At 41.9% G+C, this 27,940-nt stretch overlaps 1 protein-coding gene across 1 annotated transcript; it reads right to left on the reverse strand.

The window, feature by feature from the left end:
* Positions 1 to 7,335: 7,335 nt before the first annotated feature.
* LOC145401070 (uncharacterized) lies at positions 7,336 to 16,526 on the reverse strand. The gene is made up of 10 exons (XM_080273441.1): positions 16,368 to 16,526; positions 15,288 to 15,430; positions 12,590 to 12,670; positions 11,701 to 12,547; positions 10,166 to 10,309; positions 9,718 to 9,915; positions 9,193 to 9,375; positions 8,933 to 9,040; positions 8,197 to 8,360; positions 7,336 to 7,765 (listed from the first exon to the last, which is right to left on the reverse strand). The coding sequence occupies exons 1-10, from the start codon at positions 16,524 to 16,526 to the stop codon at positions 7,336 to 7,338; spliced, it is 2,457 nt and encodes an 818-aa protein (XP_080129567.1).
* Positions 16,527 to 27,940: the final 11,414 nt, after the last annotated feature.

Here is a 27,940-nt window from a genome sequence, read left to right on the forward strand (position 1 = left end):
ACACTCCCTCTTCTGTCTTTCTTTCCTTCATTCTTTCCTTTGCCTTCTGCCTATGGGTGACTCTACACTGAGTGACAAGCCAAATGGATTCTTGTACACCAGGAAACCATTTACTACACTAGGTGATAACCATGTAACCAAATTATGGAACCTGCTGGTCTAGTGGGTTTGAACCTGGTGGTCTAGTGGGTAATTAAGGTGCTCCAATCGGATAAGCCTGTGTAGGTTTATATCCAAGGGATGGTTGGGGTTTATTGCTCATGTAATGCCACTCACAGATGAGTGAGGCTGGTCACTCTCATCTTAAATGTCAGGGCCAATTTGCCTTGCTGGGGGTTCCTACGCTCCTTATGGGGTGACATAGGCTTGGATGATGGATAGATGGATGGATAGATAATAGAAATAATAATAATAATAATAATAAAATCTATCTGTTTGACTCTGAGTTATTTGTTTTACAGGGAGGGGCACTAACCCTTCACCAACCCACTTGACACGTAGGGAGCACGTAAATAATAATAATAATAATAATAACAATGATAATAATCATCATCATCATCATCATCCGGACCTCCTTTCCCACCCTATGACAGGGCGAGGGGTAGCAATGTCCGGACAGCCCAAATCTGCCCAATCCAATGAGTAATGCTTCCATTCGCTCACCATTCATGCCCCCAGAATCCTGGCTCTATCTGATACTCTCTCATACAATAATAATAACCATCCATCCATCCATCATCCAATCCTACATTGCCCCATGAGGAGCATAGGAGCCCGGGGCTAGGCAGTTGGTCCCGACATTTAAGATGAGAGGGACCAGCCTCACTCATCCCTGAGTGGCATTACATGAGAAATAACCCCAACCATCCCTTGGATATAAACCTTCATCGGCTCAATCCGACTGTCTATCTATCTATCTATTGCCAGACACCTCAATCCCGTTTGGGGTGGCCACAAACAAATCGCCTCCAAGTCGACCTGTCCCCCGCCATCTCACTGCCCTGCTCCCAACTCACACCCCCCTCTCTCATATACCTCTCCATCCCATCCCTGCATCTCATCCTCGGCCTCCCCCTCCCTCTTCCCCCCTCCACCTCACTCACATACACTCTCTTCGTCAGTCTTTCACCCTCCATCCTCTCCACATGGGCAAACCACCTCAGTGTGTTCCTCATAACGCTTCCTATCACATCCACATCCACACCACAACGCTCCTTTATATCCTCATTCGTCAGCCTGTCTCTCCATGTGATTCCACAGGCTCCTCTTAAATAACTCATTTCCACTGCTCTCACTCTTGACTTGTGTCCTTCCAACAACGTCCAAGCTTCACTTCCGTACGTTAGATTTGGTATCACAATACCGTCATGTCAATCCGACTGGAGTGCAATAATTATCCATTAAACAATAATAATAATAATTATCTATCTATAGCCAGATACCATAATCCCATAAGGGGTGGTCGTCTGTCTTTGAGTTATTTTATGGGGAGGGGCATTAACCCTCTGTCAACCCATTTGCCGACACGTCGGGAACACATATGGGTTGGGTGTACTGTTACCACCCAATGCTGTAAATGGTTTCCTGGCTTACAGGAAACCATTTGGCTTGTCACTCAATGTAAAGCCACCTGAAAATGAAAGAAGAGTAATAAAAAGTGACAGGAATGATGGGAAAAATAGGAAGAGGGAGGGCAGATACAGAAAAGACGTGAAGGAAGAAGTAGGCAGCACTACATCAAGTGAGTGGATGATGGTCACCACCACCTACCTAATACTGTAATAACAATAACAATAATAATCTGATCTTGTTTCTAAAAACTGCCAATTCTTCCAAAAGAAATTACTTGTGCTCAAAACATGCTGGCACCTTTATAATTAGATGAACTGCGATATTATCCATATAAAATACACAGATCACTTGTTCATAAGACATTTTTGAACTGAAGGAAGTATGTAATGTACAGTGCTCGTCAGAAGTATCGAGCGCCATGCGTCCCTCCTACGAAACAAACCTTTCAACATTGAAAAAACATATAAATAATGCATTTTATTTACCTTTAGTGCTTCATAGGGTATCCTTTACGCATCTTCACGGACCTGAGACATCTTGGAAGTGAAAGGGCGAGGTTCCTGAGGTGCTGGAGGGGTATATTGTCCCAGGAGTCACGAATGGCGGCTTCCAGCTTAGGCAGAGAGCCCACATCCTTCCCTTGGAGATTCTTCTTTACAAAGTACCAGAGGTTTTCAATCGGGTTGAGGTCTGGGCTATTTCCTGGCCATTCTTTCATGAATGATACTTCACAGTCACGAAGCCAATTGGTGACCGATTTGGCCTTATGAGCAGGTGCACTGTCCTGCTGAAACACTCGTGCACATGCTAGCTTGAATGACTCAGGTAAATGATCACACAGAAGCTCCAGACAAACATCCTGATTCACTCGGCAGTTCTTGGGAAGCACAACAAGCTTCCCCAAACCCTTACCAGAAAAACAACCCCATACCATGTGTGAATCAGGATGTTTAACTGTGCTTTCAACATACCGTGGGTCAAGTGGGTCACTGCCTTTACGCCGGTACACACGTGCTCCTCTGTTACAGGTTACACTAAACATTGCCTCATCAGACCACAACACTGACAACCATTGCTCCTCACCCCAATTAAGGTATCTGTTAGCAAAGGCAAGCCTACAAAGTCGCTGGTTGCTAGAGAGAAAAGGCTTTCTCATAGGCCTGTGACTTGTGTAACCAAGTTCATGGACCCTTCGAGACACTGTGCGTACAGAAACCTCACCAAACACTTCAGAGTTGCTCTCCTTTATTTTCCTTGCACTCACACGAGGATTAGACTCCATTGCACGTTTTAAAACATTAACAGACCTCGGGGAAGTTTTCCTAGGCCTACCAGACCACGGTTTCTTTGTGGGAACGTCACCACTGTTTTCCACTCGAAAACGCGCGCACCACCTACGCATTGTCGATCGAGCCACGCCAACCAATTCACTAATTTCCTTTGTTTGGTGGCCTGCCTCCTTTAGAGCAATGATCTAGGATATGATTTCACTCGATAGTTCACGGGAAGGTGCCATAACAAAGTGGCGAAAGCCAAAACACTGTGGAACACTCGGTAAAAAATGGCGCAAAAAGAGAGGGAGACGCGGCAGAGTTCCTCTCTCTCAGGCAGCCCGTAGGCAACTGAGGAGGGAACCAACCAATGCGTAGGAAGGCCTCAGGGTACCGTGACATCATGCTAGCGCCGCAAACTTGTGGCTCAATATTTACTACCAAAAACGGGTGATTCTTTTTTGGCACAAGGCACTTGATACTTTTGATGAGCACTGTATTAATTAATTTCCAAGCAAGCTGAATAAAGCTGCTGAATCAAAGGGTCTGGAAACAGCAAAAATTAAAAAACAAAAAGTACATCAACAGACTTAAGGTGTAAACACAGAACTTAAATGTCAAATAAAATATGATGCCATTCTAAAAAATGTAGTCCCTTCAGTTTATGACAACTTCTCCATAGCCTATCATGCTACTTCCAAATTTTTCACTCAGCTCCAGAAAGAACTTTCAGAATGAAAGGGTTAATGAGGGCGACATCAAACCATTTCAATTCGGTAAGTCCCTCCAAGGCTAAATTAAATCATCAGGAAACAGCCGGAGCATAATAAAAAACTACATCAATGAACCGAAGGGGATAAATAACTGTCTGTCCCATATCTGGGTTTCACTAATGTAGACTTATGTATAGAAATGATAAAAGTAAAAATAACAGGAGTATTAGCTGTACAATATGGAATAATAGCATTTGCTCTATATCAGGAAATAAATATATTAAATAACATAACACTTCTTACATGGGTTGGAAAGGTGAGAGCAAGAGAGAGAGAGAGAGAGAGAGAGAGAGAGAGAAAGTGAGAGAGAGAGAGAGAGAGAGAGAGAGAGAGAGAGAGAAAGTGAGAGAGAGAGAGAGAGAGAATTATATTTCACCTCTCAACATCTCACCCTCTCACCATTTCAATCAACATAACAAAACTTTGGTTAATAAAACATAATGATTGCATGAACATAAACGTGAGCCTCTGACAAAGCCTGCCCTTGTGACACTGAGGAAGCAGTGAAGTGGTGTGGCTCTTCCCTCCCTCCCTTTCTCTCACTTCTGCTTTACCTCCACTCTTTCTTCCCTTACACTCTGGGTCTACTGAGATGGGGTAAGAGGAATGAAAGACTGACTGAAGAATAAAAAGAGGGGTTGGTGAAAAAAAAGGGAAGGAAAGATGTGGAAAAGAAATATGAGAATAAAAGGGATGGTAATATGATGGATAATGAAAAATATGGAAGGAGGGAAGGAAGGAAGAAAGAGAGAAGGAGAGGGAAGGAAGGATGTGAGTGAGGGAACCAGCCCATACAGTTAATAAAGTCTCTGCTCCAGGCATTAACCCATTTTGATTTTTAAAGATTATGCTAATATGGATATGGTTCCAATAATAATAATAACAATAGTAATATTAAAAAAAGGGCTGGTCATTCTTCTCTTAAATGTCAGAAATGACTGGCCAGCCTTAGGATCCTATGTTTCTGTATTGGAAATAAAGAACTCGATGGATGGAGGGGAAGATAATAATAATAATAATTAATCATTCATTCACTGATCATCTAATCCTGTGTTTCCCCATGAGGGGTATAGGAAAATCATAATAATTATAATAATAATAATAATAATGGTGTTAGGTAGGGATGCTCACCATCCACTCACTCAATGTAGTGCTGCTTTGGGTGTCTGCCCTTTCCTCTCTTCCTTCCTTCCTGTCTTTCTTTCCTTCATTCTTTCTTCTGCCTTCTGCCAATGGGTGACTCTACACTGAATGACACGCCAAATGGTTTCCTGTACACAAGAAAACCATTTACTACGCTGGATGGTAACCATTTAACCAAATTATGGCACCTAGTGGTTTAGTGTGTAATTACGGAGCTCCAATCACATTGAGCCTGTGTAGGGTTATCTTCACGGGGTGGTTGGGGTTTATTGCTCACGTAATGCCACTCAGGGATGAGTGAGGCTGGTCACTCCCATCTTAAATGTCAGGACCAACTTGCCGAGCCCCAGGCTCCTACGCTCCTCGTGGGACAACATAGGACTGGATGATGGATGGATGGATGGATGGATGATAATAATAATAATGATAATAATGACCATCCATCCATCCATCATCTAATCCAATGTTGCCCCATGAGGAGCGTAGAAGCCCAGGGCTCAGCAAGTTGGTCTGGACATTTAAGATGAGAGTGACCAGCCTCACTCACCCCTGAGTGGCATTACATTAGTAAGAAACAACCCCAACACCTCTTGGATATAAACCTGCACAGGGTCAATCCCATTGGAGAGCTTTAGTTACTCACTTAACTGCCATGCGCCATAATTTGGTTATATGGTTAACACCCAGTGTAGTAAATGGTTTCCTGGTGTACAGGAAACCATCTGGCTTGTCACTCAGTGTAGAGTCACTCAAAGACTGAAAGAAGAGAAAAGAATGAAGGAAAGACAAGAGGGAGTGTAAAGTCACCAGTAGGCAGGAAGAGGAGGAGGAGGAAAGAATGAAGGAAACAAAGACAGACGAGGAAGGAAGGAAGGAAGAGAGGAAAGGACAGACTCCCAAAGCAGCACTACATTGAGTGAGTGGATGGTGAGCGCCCCCACCTACCACAAATAATAACACGCAAAAACTTTTTATAAACTGGGTCCCTTTTCTGCAAATGGTCTATCTCCATCAATAACCATCATCATCACTGTCCTAGCCTTGATTTCCACTAAAACCAGTAAACTGGATGGATAGCATTCACAAACAGAAAAAGTTAAAATAATAGAACAGTTAACTCCCGATTATCTAGTGTAATAGAGCCAAAGGCCTGCCGGATACCATCAAAATACCGCATTATGCAAAAATCTTCCCTAAATGCCCCTAACCCCCAAACCTATAACACTTATCCACTGTCTAATCCCTACAAAATGCTTAAAAAAAAATAATAATAAAAAAATAAAAATAAAAAAAAAGCTAATAGGCATTCCTAATAAAATACTACAATGTACTGTACTGTTATGTACACTGTAATTTTATGTACAGAAGCAATTTCATGTTGCCAATCACGATAACATCAGTTTCCCCAACTGGGAGACCTGTTTTCATTCACCCGGCAGTACTGTATAAACACATGCATTGTAAAACCCTTAACAAACACGTGTCTTGCATTACACAGCACTATGGTATGATTACTGATGTCCATACCATACCATTACAATAATCAAGTTTTAGAAGTGATTTAGAGTGCAATGTAGGCTCGTTTGTATATTAGCACCATAGCAGTGGAGGAACACAGTGAAGAGTGAAAGAACATCAAACTACCTGCTGCATCCCAATGAAAAATCTGCATTAGAATTCTCCCCCCCCCCCTGCCTTAACCAATCAAAATTCATCTATTCCCTACCACTGCATCTCTCCTCCCTGCCCACCATCAACACCCTGTGAGGTGCGAGGCCTGCCAACCGTCAGCCGTCCGTCCCTCCCTCCCTCAACATTGCACCACTTTCATATTACAGCACAGTATAACCCCATTCTTTTCGTATATTTCATTCTGTAATTTCTACTTTTGTGATTATAACTGGATGTTTGATGACAACAACTGTCTCATGCTGGATAATAATGTACTTTTAGCCAGAAGATGGGGTCCTTCATGCTGGACAATGTCAAAATTTTATGCTTACAGCCAGATACCATTTCAATTCAGCCATTAGCTGGGCTGGATAATATCATATGCCAGATAATGCTGTGCTGGATAATCAGGAGTTTACTGTACAGTACTTAGAATTCAAATTGGAATAATCTTTCCAAGTTTCATATGGAAAAGACTGCAACAACCTGAGGATGTTTTGTGTGATAAAAGTGTGGGATCTTTTACAATGCATGAGTAGAACATGATTATTAAGGGTCAGCAATAGTTTGTTCTTATAACGGTACTTTCAGCTCTTAGATTAAAATGTTTTACTATTTCCAGCTGCACCTGGGTCAGTGAAGAGAAGTTTCTTCAACAGTAAAGAAAAAGAAAAATAATTCAGTACTGGTACTGCCTGTTAGAAAATGTAACACTCATGCAGACGAAATTTTTATACATGGCTTTAGAGGTGCAGCTGGTGAATCAAAACCACTACTTGTGTATGTGATGCTCATGAAGCTAGGCAAACACCTGGTGCTGAGCTTTTCAAGAGTATGGATCACAAAGCCAGGACTAGTTTACAATTCTATTGAACTGTCAACAGCTAATGATGTCACATCCTCTACTAGGTGGCATCTAAGGGCTGGTTCGAGTGGCAATGCAAATGCTGTTTTTGTGTTTGTGCATCCTCACGTGACTCACTCTTAAAGTAATCTTCATGAGGGCTGAGATCGCAGGATTCCCCGGCTAAGCTGAATTCTCCCGCTTCTTTGGATTCCCCTGTTGGGTTGGATCCCCTCTCTGCACTGTGTGACTTGAGCTCTTTACTGGCCTCTTTACTGCACTCTGCCACACCATTACTAACACACTCCTGGTCCCAACCAGCCTCCTGCCTTGTCATCCATGCCCTGTGTACCTCCTGATAGAGCTTGAGAGGTATCACAAACACAGAGATATCATCAATGGTGGCATGTTTGTCATCACTGGTGCGCCAGTTGCGGTCCCGCAGCTTTCCTCGTGATCCCATCACAAGGTCCTGAGCAGCGCTGGTATACCTGTGGTTAAAGAGAGATTACCACAACAACAGTAGTAATGCAGTTATGATGAGTGATAATAATACAGTGGAGCACTACTGTATACTGGTAAGAGTGAGAGAAAAGAAGGAAAAGGAGTGTTTGACAAAGTGAGTGAGGTATGTGGATGAAGTAGCCAGGAGGAAGTCCTGGCATAACCATCCCCTGTTGGGAGGGTTCCCAGAAGATGACATATAATGATGAAGATAATAAGTGATGCAAAGATTACAGCACGTGCAATGTGATGACTACAGACTCATGATCTTATTACCGGTAACTGCATTACAGTTTTTTAATACACTATTTCTTAAAGCAAACAAATGACAAATACCCCATTCAATATTTAATACTGAAGTTACTTGGAAAGAGAGAGAGAGAGAGAGAGAGAGAGAGATACAGTAGAGGCGTCTGACCTATACTTGTGCTTATTTTGGTCGTGTAGAGGAAAGTGTCCAAGAGAGTGTGCCACAACTGCAACAGCCCTCTCATTTGATGTGATGTCCCACAGCCCATCTGTTGCCAGGATCAGCACATCCCCATCGCTGAGCTCCGTTCCCATCACATCAAAATTGCGAACCTGAAATACAATGGCTTAGTTATTGGGATGTCTATATAATTGGGCAGTGGGACGACCTAGCTATATTGGGGGTAGAACATGAGGCATCCTTCTTGAGCAGCAAAATAAGAGGGTACAATCCAGAAATTTAGGCAAGATAGTATTAATGCAAGAATGCTGTCAAGACAACACCTAATAAAATAGGCCAAAATATTTTTCATGCCTTCGTAGTATTCATCCATCCGTCATCCAATCCTATGTCGCCCTATGAGGAGCATAGGAACCTGGGGCTCATGGTATTGATCGAGTTAAATCAAAAGAGGCCATGACTGGGTTTACTGTACCATGCTCTGTTCCCTTTAGCTATGCAAAAAATTACCATCTCTCCATCCTGAATGCCGAGTTATTGAAAGAGATACACTCTAGAATATGATGTTAGTCATGAAAACATGCCATGAAGGAAACACAGGGCCATTATAGCATGGTATATTATCTTTTCCTGCCACTGAGCTACATGAAATAACCTTCAAAGGATGAACAGTTGGACCAAGTTAAAGTGAATGAACTACAAAAAAAGAGAGTATGAGTTGCACCTCTGGCTCTGGTGTGAGGAATGGTTTGATGGGTATGGATGTGCACTGAGCCTTCAGGTCATGGTCACCAAACCCTCGAGTCACACCAATTGTGGCCAACACACGACTCTGAAAACACCCCATACATTACTATAATACTAAGCAAAAGTGGCTTGAGAACAAGAGGTAAACAAGAACAGTTCTCCCCCACTTTCTTTATTGTTCGAGCAACATCTGTCTTCAACTGGTTACTCAAAGAACCAAAAAACACTGTGACTCACCCGTTTGCCCTCACCACAGACCAAAGGATACTTGAGGTCATCAGGTGTAAGAGTCTTATACGCCCAACCGGTCATGTAATGGTCTCGGTACATCACTCGCTTCCCCAGTTCTCGACGCAGAGGCCGGCGAATGAAGTCTAAGTGTGTGAACTCCCCCCCTAGCAGTTCTGGATGCATTGCTCCCTGTCAAGGCATGGTGGCATTTAATACAGTATATCATCATCATTTCAATCCTTTCCTCCCTCCAAACACTCACCAACTTCCTTAGGTCTACTCACAACTGTAACTCCTTAACCTCTTTTTACTTCCCCCCAACACACAAACTTCATCTCTCTTCCTCCCCTACTTTAACCAACTTCATCAATATCTCCCCTCTACATTCATCAATGTTATCAGTGTTATCTCTCTTCAACATTCTCACCCACTTCATCATCTCCATCTCTTCCCAACACTCACAACTTTATAACAGCTATCTCTCCCCAACACTCACCATCATCACCAATGCTACTTTTCCTCTACACTCACCAACTTCCTGATGCGCTGGGTCTCTGTTTCTGGAGTAAAATCGAAGGACATGGGGTGGGGGTGGCCAGCAAGGGAAAGCGTGGCCCGGGAGTCCCCTGCATTGGCGACATAGAGGTGGCCGTGGATGAAGAGCGCTACACAAGCAGTACATCCACCGTTTAATGAGTACCTCAGTCGGTCCTCCCCAATTATACTGTCCTGCAGGAGTTGGGGGGGGAAGTCTAAGTATAATTATCTTATGAAATGAAAATTCCCTTCACATAAATAAATGGCTTTTCCAAATGTGTGTAGAGTTCTTACATTTTACTTACATTCACCTTTCTGTTTTTGGTTGCTCTCTTTTTCACAGTACCGCAATAGTGAAAAATTAGACAATGGTGATGACGACGATGATGGCAACAACAAAACACTGATAACAAAGCAAATACGATGAAAATGCCTGCCTTACCATCTGCCAAAAAGCATTCTCCAGTGCGCCTGTCACTGCGGACTCGATGGTGACTTCTCTTTCAGGTGGCCACATGGGTCCGGGTGCACGGCATCGTTCATGGGGGTCTGGGATTAGGATGTCTATCACATCACATAGTTTCTCCTGGAAGAAGGATGTACAAGCAATGCATGTTAGCAGGGTAAAAAACATTATCACCTTCATTATGATAATATGTACAGTAAGTCATACCAAGTTCTGATATGATTTACTTGGTTGGCTAGTGCAGAGTTTTACTGATGTTTGTAAGCATCGTGCCTTGAGAGTAAATGTAGAAAAGAGTAAAGTGATGGTTATTGAGAAAGAAGGTGACTCCCAGTGTGATGTTACAGTGAATGGAGAGAGACTGGAATTGGTGAGAGTTCAAATACCTGGGAACAGTGATAGAAAAGAGAGGGAAATGTGCAAAAGATGTTGAAAGTAGAGTGACACAAGGAAGAAAAGTAGCTGGTGCAATGAAGGCCTTGATAAGAAACAGAGACTTGAGTGTTGCAGCTGCATGAGGCTTGCATGAAGGAGTGTTAGTGCCAACTTTAACATATAGATGTGAGACTATGGTGTGGCATGAAAATGAAAAGTCAAGAGTAAGAACAGTGGAGATGGGACTGCTGAGGAATGTATATGAAGCACAGAGGGTGGATAGGATATGAAATAATGTGATTCGTGAAAGATGTGGAGTGAGGAAGTCAGTGGACACCAGAATCGAAGAGAGTGTACTGAGATGGTATGGTCATGTGGAGAGACTGGATAACAATAGAGTGGTGAAAAAGGTATATCTGAGAGAATTGGAAGGCGGGAGGAGGCGAGGTAGGTCAAGGAGAAGGTGAAGAGATATGGTGGATGAGTGTGTGAGAAAGAGAGATTTGGAAGTCAGTGAGGCTAGGGAACTGACAAGAGATTGAGTTGGCTGGATGAATGTTGTGAGAAGTACATGATCAGGGATTTGGCACCCCTTTTTAATGTGGCAGCACCCAGACTGACTCTGTCAGATAAGTTTAAGTGAAGCTACAAAATGTGGTGAATGTTTTTGGCGTATCCGATAAAGCCAGGATTCCGGGGGCTTGAATGATGAGTGAATGGAAGCGTGGCCCATTGGACTGCGCAAATTTGGGCTGTCTGGACATTGCTACTCCTCACCCTGCCCTAGGGTGGGAATGAAGGTCCAGATGATGATGATGATGTAAATCATCATAGAAAATTATCAAGTTCACTATGGTAACCCACAATTTGTCTTCAGTAACTCCTGGACTAAAAGCAAAAACATACATAAGGCAGGAAACACAAAGCATTATGTTGCATAACATAAAATATAAACTTAAAAATTTATATGCATTATACACTTAAGTTTTATATACTGTACAGTACAGTACTAGTGAATTTTCTAATTTCACAGAAGAAAAATTCATCCTTCAATCTATAAATATCTTCAGTATGCGGGAGGCACTCTATCTTATCTATTTACATATGGCACAATATCAACAAATACCGTAACTCACGTGGATAATGTGATGCAACTGATTCGCTGCTGATACCGCTGCACCCCACCCTGCATGCCCATCAAACACACCAAACAGGTAGTATGGCAGTGAGACAGTAGTGGTGGGCAGTTGCGGTGGTGCTGTGGTGGAGGCTTGGGGTTTGTCTTTTGTAGGGGATGGGGATTGCGCTGTGGTGGGAGTGGGGGGTTCCGATAAGGTGGGGATAGGTGACTGTGAGACTTTGGAGGAGGGTTGTGAAGAGCCTGAAGGCTGGAGAAGAATGGTGGTGGGTTGTGGACTGGTGGATGAATCATGGGTTGCTGTAGAGGGCTTTGGTGCCGTGGTAAGGGTCTCAGATTGTGTGACAAGGCCGGGTTGTGATATGGCTGTAGATTTCTGTGTAGTGTGGGGCTGTACCAATGCATCAGTGGTTGGCAGTGTGGCAGGGAACTCAGGGACTGAGGTAGGTGATGATGGTAGCAAAGGAGACTGAGAGGCTGGCTCAAGGGACTGTACAGGTTGTGAAGAGTTGGGATCAGTATTTAGCTGTGAGGATTTGGTCTGGCCACTAGGGTGGACTGCAGAACTGGTGTGATCTTGCGAACTGGAGTGATCACAGGAACTGACATCACCTGAGTAGCTTGGATTAGATATGGAATGTAGCTGATCTGAGGAAATATTCTGATCTAACAGGCTGGAGGAGGACTGACCAAAGTCCTCCTTGAGCTCAGCAGCAGGACTGACTGAGAGTGGTGGGGGAGACTGTGGGAGGCCAAGTGTGGATGAATTCTGAGTCCAAGGTTCCTCTCCATTGTGGCCATTCACTAGAGACTGCGTCCCTCTTGAGGGGGGAGGTGGTGGGGGGCTGGAGGGACAGGGGTGAGGGGTGGGGGAAGAGGGGGGCTGCAATGTCACCGTGCGTGTCAGCAGGCCTTTGTGGACCACGGCCTGGTCTTCATTCACTTTGGACTTGCCAGCGTTGATGGTTCTGATTGGGGGCACAACAGATTAGAAAGAGTAGTTTTAAATTCCTTGAATCCAGGTGACATTCATTCTAGCTTATTCTTGCTGCTATCAGATTCTTTCATTCAACTCAAGAGAGGCCCCTCAAATTGAAGGGGATTATTAAGGGTGCTTCTAACTCAACCAGTTCAAAAACTCTTTCCTAAAAAAAAAAAAAAAAAAAAAGAGAGAGAGAGAGAGAGAGAGAATAATGCACAAATGACATCCCTGAACACAAACAGTTAATAAATGCTAACAGCTGCATCCATAACTGCTTACTATGAAGAAATTCTATAAAAATTATTTATGATGCTGCAGATACAAGTCTGTAGTTTTACTTCTGACAATCTTACAGTTATTATACACACCTCTTTATTTTATTTTTTTCTCCAGTCAGGGTACCAGCAAGTGTTGGGAAGTAATTAGCTAGTTTTGACACTTGGTTTGACTGATGTTTTCTATGGATTGGAGTCCACTGAGAACATCAGCTATACCATGGCTAACCTCACTATGGGGATTTCCTTAAAAGGAAATTATGGCATCCTTTGATAGATTGGCTGATTCATAATAATAATAATAAAATAAAAAAAATCTATCTATCTATCTATCTATCTATTGCCAGATACCTCAATCTCGTTTGGGGTGGCCACAAACAAATCGCCTCCACGTCGCCCTGTCCCCCGCCATTTCATTGCTCTGCTCCCAACTCACACCCTCCCTCTCTCATATACCTCTCCACTCCATCCCTCCATCTCATCCTCGGCCTCCTCCTCCCTCTTCCCCCCTCCACCTCACTCACATACACTCTCTTCGTCAGTCTTTCACCCTCCATCCTCTCCACATGGCCAAACCACCTCAGTGTATCCCTCCTAATGCTTCCTATCACATCCACATCCACACCAAAACACTCCTTTATATCCTCATTCGTCCGCCTGTCTCTCCATGTGACTCCACAGGCTCCTCTTAAATAACTCATTTCCACTGCTCACACTCTTGACTTGTGTCCTTCCAACAACGTCCAAGCTTCACTTCCATACATTAGAGTTGGCATCACAAAACTGTCATGTAGTAACTTTTTCACTTCCATGCTCACTTCCCTGTTTCTTATCACTGCTTTCAAGGAACCAGCATCCTTTCTTCCCTGCTGTACCCTTTCAAGCACTTCACCCTCCAAACTTCCATCCTTACTCATCACACTCCCCAGGTACTTAAACGTACTCACATTTTACAATTCCTCACCATCCAACCTCACTGTACATTCACTGACTTCACCTCTCTCAAAGAGATCACTTTACTCTTCCCTACATTCACCTTTAGATTCCGTTTCTTACACACACTCCCAAACTCATCCACCAAGCCTTGCAGTTCCCCTTCGTCTTCACTCAACAACACAATATCATCTGCAAACAACAGTACAGGGAGTTTCCAAACACTACCCTCTCTCACCAGGGTCACTCCAACATCCACTACTCTACCTTGTACCTCTTTTATTACCCCATCCATGTACAGATTGAACAACCATGGAGACGACACATCCCTGTTTCAACCCAACCTTCAAAGAGAAAAATTCACTCAGTTCACCATCCACAGCACTGCAGCCTTAGCACAATCATACATACTCTTCACAGCATTCAACAACTTCCCACCTACTCCATAAATTCTTAATACTTTCCACAATCCTAGCCTATCCACCCTGTCATATGCTTTCTCCAAATTCGTGAAAGCTGCATACAACTTCTATCACTTCTCTATAAACTTTTCCACTAAAGATCTAAGAATGAATATCTGATCTACACAACCTCTTCCCTTCCTAAAGCCTCCCTGTTCTTCTCCAACTAATTCCTCTGTTCTTTCTCTAACTGTCAATAAGTATCCTACCATACACTTTTCCTATTATACTAAGAAGACAAATGCCCCTATGATTACCACACATCTTTTTTCCTTTTTCCTTTGTACAAGGGAATAATTATACCCGACTTCCAATCCTCCGGGACTCTACCTTCCTCCCAGGCCAATCTGCACATCTTCCACATCCATTCTACTACTATCTCTCCCCTATGCTTCAGCATTTCACCACACACTCCATCAATTCCTGGGGCTTTCCCCAACTTAACTTTCTTCATTGCTACCACAACTTCTATCCTACTGATTTCTTCCTGTCTTCTCACCTCCTTCCTTCTCCCAGCCATTCCCCAGCCACTTATACTCGCACTGTACTTCCATCCTCTATGTTCTACAATTCCTTAAAGTGTTCTCTCCATCTGCTCACTTTTTCTCCCTTCTCCACTAGTAATCTACCATTTTTATCTTTCACTCCCCTGCTAACTTCACTTCCACTCCCTTCTTACTTTCTCTTACTAATCTTTTCACCTCTCTCTTTCTTTCTACATATAACTCTCTCTTCCGCCTCTCAACTTCTTCCACACCCCTATTTCTAATCCATTCACTGTATGCTTTCTTCTTTTGTGCCACAGCCTGTCTCACCTCTTCAGTCCACCACGCTGTTCCTTGCACCCCCCCTCCGTCTTCTCTTCATCCCACACACCACATCACATGCTGCACAATAAGTAGCCAAAATGCAAAACCCACACACAAGAACCTACTCAGCATATCCAGTGTTCCAGGGCAGGCGTGATATGTCCCTGGGGCAGATAATGGGTCGCATGGCATGGTCTGCTGTCACCTGTATCTCATCCTCAGAACCCAGTTGTAGAAAGTGAGGTCGTGTGTATGGGAAGCGCACACTCTGCAAAATTTTGTGTCTTGCTTATACTGGAGTCTAAGGTAAACTAGCAATTTCAGAAGTACCTGTTTCAACAGGCATATGCTGAAATGCAGTATACATACATCATCATCATCATCATCTGGACCTCCTTTCCTACCCTAAGGCAGAGTACATACCGTATATATATAAACAAAACACTGACCTTATCAAAATGATGATCAGCTATCATCATGTTATATTTCCACAAATATGCAGCAAATAATTCCTGACAGTCATTATACTGGGATAAGGTAAAGATGACTGCGTCTTAACATGTGCATATTGTAACAGCTGTGTCCAAAATACTGCATACAAGTAGTCCTTGTTTTAAGTAAAGGATGTGTTAGGAAATACCAAAACTTCTCTACAACACGTAATATCAACTGGGAAAGTAGTTGCAGCTGCAATCCCAGAATCATTGGACAAAAACCCAGAGTACTGCAGGCTCAATTTATCCTTTGCCTGCACTCCACCATCCTTCTTTTAGGAAAAAGGGAGGTAGTTAAGGGATGTTTATATATAGTAAAACCTTGATATAACAGACTTCAATATACCGTACTGGAATTCATTTCGATCAGACTCGAGGAACTGATCGAACTAAATTCTCATACCGGTATATCAGAATGAGTTCGATAAACCCAGATGTGGTCCGGACTGCCCGACCACTTCAGCTGTGTTCACCACAATACGGTAAATAAAAGACACGTTTATCCGTGTACAGCGCAGCATTATTATATACAGTAAAACCTCACTATCACGGACTAATTGGCGTTCAAGCCATTCCGTATAAAAGCAACACCTGGACTTCCCCCTGCTACCCCGGACTTTTTCCGATACGTCAGACATTAGTCAGGATTGCTCGAACACAAACATCCACAACTGCAATGCTAATAAAGTACCACTAACAATGGAATCTCACCTTTTCTTTCGAAGAGCCCGGCAGAAGTCCTCCCCGGGCTGCACCGGGAGCCACAGGAAGGCCTGATGTCACCCCTGGTCCCAGTCCCCCTGGTGCCCCATCACCTGGGTCAAAGCTCCCCACCACATTATAGAGTGCGGTCTTGAACCTGTTCAGCATAACGGGGATTCACTTGTGCCCACACCCAATTGCATCTCCTTTGTCAACTTATATCTGGTCCTCTGCTGCTGACTCACTGTATTATATCCCCCCCAATATGTTAATGTCTCTCTTTTATCTTAATCCTTGTACCTCTGGATGATTATTATGTTCAGCATTGGGGAGATTTCTCATGAGCATGACAATAGGCTGGATATGGCACAGGTTCCATACAGTATCACAGCAGTCCCTCTATGTAGTCTCACAGTACTGGCATCTTCCACCTTAATCTTCTGGGTGTTTCTGTGAGGCTATTGTTGTGCTGGCAATTGACTTGAGCATTTTACAGATGCAACATTGAACCGTGGTTCAGTGGTGCAGCTCAGTGTGGTGTGACACGATGCTATGCTGTAGCTCTAAGGGCAACCTGGTTGCTCTCAGACCATGATTGGCCAAGGCTACAATGCTGAACTGGGCATCTTTATTTCCATGAGGTTGGCAACTGGAAAGGAGAAAGACAGTATATATATTTATCTATCTGGAAAATGTCAAGGTACAGTACCTGTGTGTTTCAAATTACTTGTGGAACTCATAGGTTTTCATCTGAACAAGATCATTTGTTGTTATCCTGAATGGCTAAAATACCTAAAACCTAAATGTCTAAAATGGCTGAAGGGCTAATTACACTAGTTTTTGTCTCCTGGGGTACCACAACTTTTTCAGCTGACCAAAACTGACTCATGTCAGCAAGAATAAAATAACCAAAGTATTGTATGGAGATCTGAGTGAGGAAATTATTATATCCTGTATCAAATTCTTGATGCTCCCCAATCTTGTGTATTTTCTCCCCACTAAAATCTGTAACACCACACTTCTGGCTATGAAGATGAACATGGATGATTACTGAAGTTTGTGCTGTACTGGCGATCTAATGCTGAAATCACTAACAAATGATCAATTCCCTGTCATAATCAAACTTTCTGTTTGCAGGTATGGCAAGAATATACCATAAGACTGCCCTCTCAGTACCGATCACCAACTTTCAGTGATGAATAGGTGTTATTTCATCAGCAACTTAATAACAAAACAATTTAATATACAGAGTGACTGTCTACCAATCTAAAGGCAGACACCTTAACTACAGAAGGGTAACCATATACTGTAACTAAATTATGGCGCCTGGTAGTTTAGTGGATAATTACGGCACTCCAATCAGATTGAGTCAGTGAAGGTTTACATCCAAGGGATGGTTGGGGTTTATTGCTCACATAATGCCACTCAGGGATGAGAGAGGCTAGTCACTCTCATCTTAAATGTCTGGACCAACTTGCCTGGCCCCAGGCTCCTACGCTCCTCATGAGGCAACGTAGGATTGGATGATGGATGGATGGATGGGTGGCCTTTAACAAATTGTTTCCAAGTTACCCTGGTCTTTGTCATCAGGTTACCCTTTCTCCAAGTCACACTCTCGTCACTCATTATGATACCTCTCCACACCATCCCTCCACCTCATCCTTGGCCTTCCACTTACCTTCACTCCCTCCATCTCACTCATATTGTTACACTCTGTGACTAAAAATTACAGTAAGGTATGCAAATATGAAGAACCACTGCATCCCCTAGTCACAGGAAATCCTTACCATAGCAAACTGTGATTTTTATTACCTACCGTACATTTGGCTACACAACACATTTCCTTTTTCCCCGTAAATATACCTCTAGCCAAAGAACAACTTTTTGTCTTTGTTCCTGCAATTCTTGAATCATCTTATTAAATCTGCTGAGCTCAGAAGTCTCTCTCATTTTATTCTTGACAGCTCCTACTGATTTTCTTCACTTTTAGGCAGATTTTCCAAATCGGAGAGGTTAGATCTGGTATTACTGAACTGCTTAGGTATGGCAGTCCTTTCCTAAGCTCAATAATACCATCTGGTAGCAGCAGAATAAGCAAAAACACATCTTTTGGATGCAAGGGTTTAAGGAGAGAAAAACTCTCTTGTATTGAAGTTTATGGAAACTAAATTATTTAACCCCACCATCACAATGCATATTTTGGAATATCACCTATACAACATGGGTTTTTATAGAACAGGTGGTTGCACTGCAGTATAACTGACATATGTGCAAAAAGGCTGAAATCTGAATGCGAAATGGGTTAAACTGCATAATTTAAATGCCAGTCTCATAACTCAGCACAAAACACAGCACATACGAGAATATATCACTAAAATATCAATATTTTTCTTTTCAAAACAAGAGGTTATTTCCTATTATTTCCTAAAGTGTGCCTGATGTGCGAGGAAGAGGGCTGAAATCTGGTTGCAATATTGGTTAACTGCAGAATTACATTGCACAATTATGTATCTGTGAAGAACCACAACACTTACTGATTATAATTTCCAGTCACTGTCCGTAAGGTTTTATTAACATTTACTGACTTTGGAAATAAATCAATAGGACGCTTAAATCACCAGCACTTTGGTGATAGTCATAATATAAAACTTTGATAACCCAAAACTCAACCAGCTGAGCAAACCACATCTCAATTACTTCCATTACAATACATCTTAGGTAATTATTATGGCATTATTTTTTCGCACACATATAACTACCCACCTATAGCATGGTTAGGGCAACTGTGGAGGTGTGGGTGAGGTGTGGGCATAGATGTATGAGTGTGTGTTGTGGGAAGAGCAGTCTTGTGTCACCACTTGAGATGCCAACACTGACATTACACCAGAGAAAACGACATCACCTTGCATTATTTCAGGAGTACCTTATATATATCAGCAAGTTGACTCTATATCTTTATAATATATCTCGCCCTGATGTTTTGGGGGGCATTCTCATCTTGTATCAAAATCTCCATTGTCCCTGAGTCTATATTGCTCATTTGTTCCCAGTCATTACGCTTTACTAACCTACTCCTGTACGTACAACTACACTTCTTCTATTATGAGCTATATATATATATATATATATATATATATATATATATATATATATATATATATATATATATATTCATTTTATTCCGTCATAGATCTGATTTTGCTGGAAGAACTACAGTCACGAGAACATTCTCCTTTCCTAGTTCTTCTTGCGGGAATGATTTTGCACTATAAACTCATTGAACTCCCCCCCTTCCCCAGAAAAATAAAAAAGTTACTGCTGGGAACTAATGGCAAGTTTCATGGTATAGGGTTTCTGCCGTAACCCATTCACTGCGACAAATAATTGTACTCTATATCTATCTATCTATCTGTATCTATATCTATCTATCCATCTATCTATCTGTCTATATCTATCTATCTATTTATCTATCTATCTATTATTGGAAGGGTTTGATAGTTTTTAGCAGTTCCTTCACTTGAGAACCTGAAGAAGAGAGAGAGAGAGAGAGAGAGAGAGAGAGAGAGAGATGAATAAAGTGGGGCGAAAAGGAGGGAAGAGAAGAGGAGGATTCACGAGAAAGTAAATGGAAAGGGAAGAAGAGAGGACAAAGACAGGAGGAAAAGAGAACTATTATTCTCGAGAGGAAAAACGCATTTGAAGCAGTAAGGAAACTAGCAAAGAAAAGATGAAGACTAACAGAGGAAAAGTGGAGGAATGGAAGACTAGGAAAGGAGGAAGAATATTTAAAATAAAAAAGGAAAAAGGAAAAGATATAAGGGACAACGAGAAGCGAGCGAAACAAAATAGAAAGAGGTTGAATTTCATATAAAGGGAGAGAGAAATCGACAAACTTTATGAGAAGGAATATATATATATATATATAAAAAAAAGGTGAAGGGTTAAGAGAGAGAGAGAGAGAGAGAGAGAGAGAGAGAGAGAGAAAGAGAGAGAGAATTTGCTTTCTTCCCTGCCTGTATTGGAATTCGATTAGTGTAATCAAACCACAAAGATCCGAGAAATTGAAACCGATTGAGCAATTAAGAGTGAAGGTTTTCGATACATTGTTATCTGGTAATTGGAGAGAGAGAGAGAGAGAGAGAGAGAGAGAGAGAGAGAGAGAGAGAGAGGCTACTAGGGAAGCTAGGCTGAGGAGGGAAGTTTGCATAATATGCCATAAGAGGAGACATTTGGGAAGCGATAGTTCCTTTTCGAAGTGACGTTAACCAAGGAGATGATGATGAAGAGAAGAAAAAGAAAAAAGAAAAAAAAAGGGAGGATAGAGGACAAAAGAAGACGCTGACAACGACGAGGAAGAAGTACAAAAAGCAAATAAAGAAAGACACAAGGAGGAGGAGGAGGAGGAAGAAGAGGAGAAGACGAAGAAGGATCGTTAGAATACTGAAACCAACCTTAATCCTTCTATGGTCGGCACAACTCAAATATTCAATTGCATCTAACGTCAGACTATTTAATTCTTCATAGAGTTAGCCTTGCCAGCCTGAGTGTTAAATAGTGCTCAGTAACATCTAATTAAACGATGTAAGAATGCTATTGATTTGCCTGACGAGAACGGTGATCAAACCTAGACCCGTATTCTCGTCGGTAAGGAGGCTTCTTAGCACCTCTTCCTTAATTATTTATTTTCCAAACTACCCATTGATATTCCCTTTTTTTGTTTCTTATATCGTTTCGGTGTCGACACAGATTGCTTGAATAACACACAAGAATACGGTAATGGAGCAGATTAAGAAATAAATCGGTAAGGAAGAGGTGCTTGTAAGCTTCCTAACCGTACCAGAACACCGCCACTGGAGAGTATTTCAGTACCAGAGAATGTAAGATTAGGTCTAAAGTTTTAAGATCAAATCTTTAATGTCGAGCTTGGTAAACGAGAATGGTTATATATATATATATATATATATATATATATATATATATATATATATATATATATATATATATATATATATATATATATTGTTACATAGCCTATGATTTCATCATCCTTTGTGTAATTTTAACGCACAGTATGCTGCATGTTTGATCACGAGCGTGTTCTGCCTCAGTCCCCCCTTCTACCGTTATAGTAGAGTAAGTCGTCCTTTCTGTTATTCAGTGCGGGATTGTAGACCGTTTGTCCCCATCGCTTCATTTGCGCGTCCTTATTACAAGTTGTATCAAGCTCTCCTGGCCCCTATATAATGAGCTCAGTCTCTGCATCATTGCCACTTAGATCTGCTCCTCATTTTGTTCACATCTCTGTCCTCCCCTGTACAGATATTATTATTGTGAGTGCTCAAGAAGTCTCCAACCATCTAGCAGCTGTGTGTAATTTGAGTATTACTGTTATTGCATTTTTTCTTGTACTGTATAGCATAAGTTTAATTTGTAGGCCTAGTGAAGTCTTTGTGATTAATGTTGGGTTTTATGTCAGTCATTTTTTATAATAGTTTGTATCTGTAATTATTTATCTGGCATTCACTGAGTATTATCTGGTATCTCATTTTATCAGGGCTGACTTAGATAAATTTACTCTTGCTAATTTCGTGTTAATAGAGGCTATTGCAGTTAACCATATATTTAACCTGTTTATTTGCCATTACATTATCCTTATGAGTCCTGAATGTTTTATTGTTAGTTTGTGCATTAAACTTTAACTTGTAATTTTACCTAACTCTTTTGTTTTGAACCTGGAACTTTACGGGACAGTAGTGATTTTTAGCATTCTCACTTAAAGTGTACATTATCTTTCTCTGTTTCGTAACATAAATTTGGCGACCTCATATCAGGATATTCAGGATATTATCATAAGGATATTGTTTGATATTTTGTGACTGTGATATATTCATGATGGCTACTATTTCTACACTTGATGAAGCCAAAGATTTTTTGTCAAATGTGCAAACAGTGTGTGATATAGAAAACAGAACAAAGAATGAACTTAAGCTTGTTGCTCAACAATTGGGAATTGCAGTTCACTCTCATCATTCTAAAGATCAAATTGTTGGCATGATTAATAAAAGCTTGTTTAATGTAACTCCTCCAAATGAGCAAACGCAGATTGAATTAGCTAAGTTACAGCTAGCCCTGCAGGAGGCTCGTGTGAAGGAAGCTGAATTTCAAGCACGTGCTAAGGAGGCTGATGTTAAGGAGGCTGAGTTTCACGCACAAGTTGAACTTGCTAGGATTCAGGCAGACCATGAGTATCGCATGAAACAAGGTGGAACTGGATCATCTAGCTCTGATGATTTTGATGTGGCTAAAAATGTTAAACTTGTCCCTCCTTTTAATGAATCTGATTTAACTAAGTATTTTCAGTTGTTTGAGAGGGTAGCTACAGGTTTTAATTGGCCTAAGGAGTATTGGACAGTACTCCTTCAAACTGTTCTCACCGGTAAAGCTCAAGTAACTTATGCATCTTTGCCTCAGGATCAGTCTGATAATTATGATGTAGTTAAGAGCTTGATTCTTAAGGCCTATGAGCTTGTTCCTGAAGCCTATAGAGTAAAATTTAGGACAACTTACAAGCAAGATAAGCAATCCCATGTTGAGTATGCAAAAATCAAAGAAGATCTGTTAGAGCAGTGGTTAAATTCTAAGAATGTGGATTCTGATTTTGATAAATTTAAGCAGATGATTTTGCTGGAGGATTTCAAAAGGTGTATTAGTAAAGATGTAAGCCTATATCTTGATCAGAAAAGAATAGATAATTTGTCTGATGCTGCAGTTTTAGCTGATGAGTATGTTCTCACTCACAAGAGATATTCTAGAGAAAAAGGGAAAGCTGAGAGTAAGTACGTTGCCTCTACTCAGAGTACAGGTAACAGGAAAGAGAATAAAGATGATGTTTCTCAGGAAGTAAATACCAGCTTCACCTCTAGATTTCAGAAAAGTAAATGTACTTATTGTAGTAAGCTTGGTCATACTACGGAGAGATGTTTCAGGAGACAGCGTGATGTGAACAAAAAGGAGTCTTTAAATATTCAGTCAATTGGTCTAGTGTCCACTCTTGAGAGTTCCCAGAATTCTTTAACTGAGTTAACTGAACCTGCTTTGAGGGGTAACTTAAATTCTCATGATGGAGCTCCTCTTTTGAGCAGTAACGTGGGTGACACTCTCAAGAGTTCATGTGCTAATTTCCTGTCTGATGGTTTTGTCAGTCCTCTGGACAGTAATGACAGGAAATCAGTTCAAATATATCGTGATACAGGTGCTTGCCAATCCCTTATGCTGACCAGTGTTCTAGGCTCTAATGTTAATTCCTCTGATGAAACTGTAATCTTACAAGGTGTAGGGAATAATTACTTCTCTGTCCCTCTGTGCAGAGTGAATTTAGAGTCTGGTTTTGTTAATGGTTCTGTTATGGTTGGGTTGGTTGAGACACTCCCAATGTCAGGTGTAACATTCTTACTTGGAAATGATATTGGTGGAAGTCAAGTGTGTCCAGCTCCTCAGTTGTCTGGTGAGCCAGTGGCTGCGTCCCAGGATTGTGATGTCCCTGATGTGTTCCCTGCATGTGCTGTCACTAGGGCTAAGTCTAAAGTTACTGGTGATTTAGAGGATAATGATGATGATGATGTTATCCTAGCTGACACTTTTCTTGCTAATTTGGACCACTCACCAGATGAGGCAGTACCCCGTAGTGTTGATAATTTGTCTCGTCAAGAGTTGGTTGAGTTGCAGGTTGCTGACCCTGAGTTGAAAGATCTAGCTAACTCTGCTTACAGTGAAGAAGAGTCAGCCGGTGCTTCTACTTGTTATTATGTAAAGTCAGGAGTACTTATGAGGAAGTGGAGACCCCCAACAGCATCAGCCGACTGTGAATGGGAGGTTGTACATCAAGTTGTCATCCCTCGTGTTTGTAGGCAGGATATCATTAGAGTGGCTCATGATTCCAGTTTGGCAGGACACCTTGGAGTGAGGAAGACTGTGGCACGCATTTTGAAACACTTCTACTGGCCAGGTATCTTCAGGGATGTTTCCTGGTATTGTAAGTCTTGTCACACCTGTCAAGTTGTGGGGAAGTGTAATCAGACCGAAAAGGTTGCACCTCTAGTTCCCATTCCTCCTTTTGAGGCGCCCTTCACCCGTGTGTTGGTGGATATTGTGGGCTCTCTTCCTAAGACTTCTTCAGGATTTTCTTATGTGTTGACCATGATTGATATGGCTACTCGTTATCCTGAAGCCATTCCACTTAGAAACATCTCAGCAAAGAACGTGGTTAAGGAAATGCTAGGGTTCTTCACAAAGTTTGGTCTGCCCAAGGAGGTACAGTCAGACCGAGGAAGTAATTTCATGTCAAATGTTTTCAAGCAGTCTCTGAAAGAGTTGGGCATCACCCAGATCACGTCTTCAGCTTACCATCCCCAGACCCAAGGAGCGTTGGAGAGATATCATCAAACACTCAAATCGATGCTCAAGAAATACTGTTTGGAACATCAGAAAGACTGGGATAAAGGTCTTCCATTCGTTGTATTTGCTGCAAGAGAATCTCCAAATGAATCACTGGGCTTCTCACCTTTTGAACTACTGTTTGGCCATGAAGTAAGAGGACCCCTTAAGTTACTCAAGGAATGCTGGCTGTCGGAGGAAGATGACGTCAACCTGCTGGAGTATGTGATGAATTTCAAAGAACGGCTGTCCACTGCTTTACAGCTGGCGAGAGAGAATTTAGGAGCTGCTCAGGAGAAGATGAAGACTTGGTATGATAAGAAGTCCAGGTTACGCCACTTTCAGCCAGGAGATCAGGTTTTGATTCTGCTACCAGTTCATGGGCAACCTCTTCAAGCCAAGTTTAGTGGCCCTTATTTCGTGGAGAAGAAACTCAGTGATGTCAACTATGTCATCGCCACGCCAGATCGTAGAAAGAGCAAGCAACTATGTCACATCAACATGCTAAAGTTATATCACAGGCGGGACGAAAATAATCCAGTCTGCACTGTAGCTGTTCCACCCGAGTCTGCAAGTGAAGCTCTCCGATGCAGTATGAGCCTGAGTGATAGTTTGGGGAAGAATCCTGATATCATGAATGATCTCCAGACTAAGCTTTCTCATCTACCACCCAAGGAAAGGCAGGAGTTTTCGGCATTACTGCAGGAGTACCCGCAAGTGTTCCGTGCTACTCCAGGAAGAACCACTGTGTTGATGCATGATGTCGATGTTGGAGACGCAAAGCCAATTAAATTGCCTCCTTACCGTGTGAACCCAGTGAAAGTTCCTCTCATCCAGAAGGAGCTTGGCTACCTGTTGGACCACAAGATGATTGAGCCCTGTCAGAGCGAGTGGAGTTCTCCTGTCACTTTAGTCCCTAAGCCAGGTGGGTCACAGCGGCTTTGCATTGACTACAGACGTGTTAATCAGATAACCAAAACAGACACTTACCCTCTCCCTCGTGTGGAAGATTGCATAGACAAGATCGGAAAGGCTAGGTACATAAGTAAGTTTGATTTGTTAAAGGGATACTGGCAAGTACCTATGACTGAACGTGCTAGGGAGATCTCATGTTTTGTAACACTAGGAAAGAAAATGTTATTGCACATTGCTTATCTAGACTTTAGACAGATTGTTTTAGTCATAAGAAATTTCCTTTGTAAATTTCTTTTTTCTTTGTGGGGAGGTGTTACATAGCCTATGATTTCATCATCCTTTGTGTAATTTTAACGCACAGTATGCTGCATGTTTGATCACGAGCGTGTTCTGCCTCAGTCCCCCCCTTCTACCGTTATAGTAGAGTAAGTCGTCCTTTCTGTTATTCAGTGCGGGATTGTAGACCGTTTGTCCCCATCGCTTCATTTGCGCGTCCTTATTACAAGTTGTATCAAGCTCTCCTGGCCCCTATATAATGAGCTCAGTCTCTGCATCATTGCCACTTAGATCTGCTCCTCATTTTGTTCACATCTCTGTCCTCCCCTGTACAGATATTATTATTGTGAGTGCTCAAGAAGTCTCCAACCATCTAGCAGCTGTGTGTAATTTGAGTATTACTGTTATTGCATTTTTTTCTTGTACTGTATAGCATAAGTTTAATTTGTAGGCCTAGTGAAGTCTTTGTGATTAATGTTGGGTTTTATGTCAGTCATTTTTTATAATAGTTTGTATCTGTAATTATTTATCTGGCATTCACTGAGTATTATCTGGTATCTCATTTTATCAGGGCTGACTTAGATAAATTTACTCTTGCTAATTTCGTGTTAATAGAGGCTATTGCAGTTAACCATATATTTAACCTGTTTATTTGCCATTACATTATCCTTATGAGTCCTGAATGTTTTATTGTTAGTTTGTGCATTAAACTTTAACTTGTAATTTTACCTAACTCTTTTGTTTTGAACCTGGAACTTTACGGGACAGTAGTGATTTTTAGCATTCTCACTTAAAGTGTACATTATCTTTCTCTGTTTCGTAACAATATATATATATATATATATATATATATATATATATATATATATATATATATATATATATAATACTGTCCATGAGGTATTAATCTTTACGTTGCTGTTGTCTGATTTTTTGCACCGCTGGGAAGACTTAGCACTGAAAGGTTTATTGAAGGACACACACACACACACACACACACACACACACACATTGGTGGATGGGGGCGCCCATTATCCACTCACTCAATGTAGAGATGCCATAATTATGATCTCTACTCTGGGTGACAAGCCAAATGGTTTCCTGTACCCAGGAAACCATTTACAACTCTGGGTGGTAACCATATAACCGGGGTATTTGGTCAGGTTATGTGTTCCCCAGATTCCCCTATCCAAACTCACTTAATCATGGCAGTCGTTTCAGAGAGCCTCGGAGGGCCCAATACCTGCCCAGGGCCCCAACCAAACGGACATATTCGCATGGTCATGTGGAATGTGCGAGGTGTGAATGAGGAGAGCACGAGTATGGAAGTGATGAATGTGTTCAAGAGTGAGAGATATGCCGTCATGGCACTGTGTGAAACGAAGATGAAAGGGTGTAAAGTGGAGGAGTGAGAGGGTGTGAAATGTGTAAGATTGGGAATGATTGGGCGAGGAAGATGCAAGGAAGGAGTTGCTTTGTTGATGAATGAGGTGTGGCAGACTGGAATGAGAGACTACAAATGTGTCAGCTCGAGGTGTATGTATGCCAAGTTTAAGTTTGAGAAGGTGAAAGTGGCGATGATTGTAGTGTATGCACCGTGTGAGGACAAGAATGAGAGAAAGATAGGTTTTGGGATGAGCTGGATGAATTAGTGGGAGAAATGCCCAGGAGCTATAAAGTGATCGTAATGGGGGATATGAATGGAAGAGTAGGCACTGGTCCTGGGGATGACATAATGGGTTGTTATGGGGTACCAGGAGAAAATAGTAATGGGAGGCGACTAAAGGATATGTGTCAAGAGAGCAGGTTGTGCATTTGTAACTCCTACTTCAAACACAAAGATGCACATAAATATGCATGGTATAGAAGGAACGGGGATCGTGTTGAAAGAAGCATGATTAATTACGTGCTAGAGAGGTTGATGATGGGAACGGTTGCTGATACGAGGGCCTTGAGAG

This window comes from Coenobita brevimanus, chromosome 54, assembly GCF_032717465.1.
Source record: "Coenobita brevimanus isolate Jiangsu-jjx chromosome 54, ASM3271746v2, whole genome shotgun sequence".
NCBI classification, from domain to species: Eukaryota; Metazoa; Arthropoda; class Malacostraca; order Decapoda; family Coenobitidae; genus Coenobita; species Coenobita brevimanus.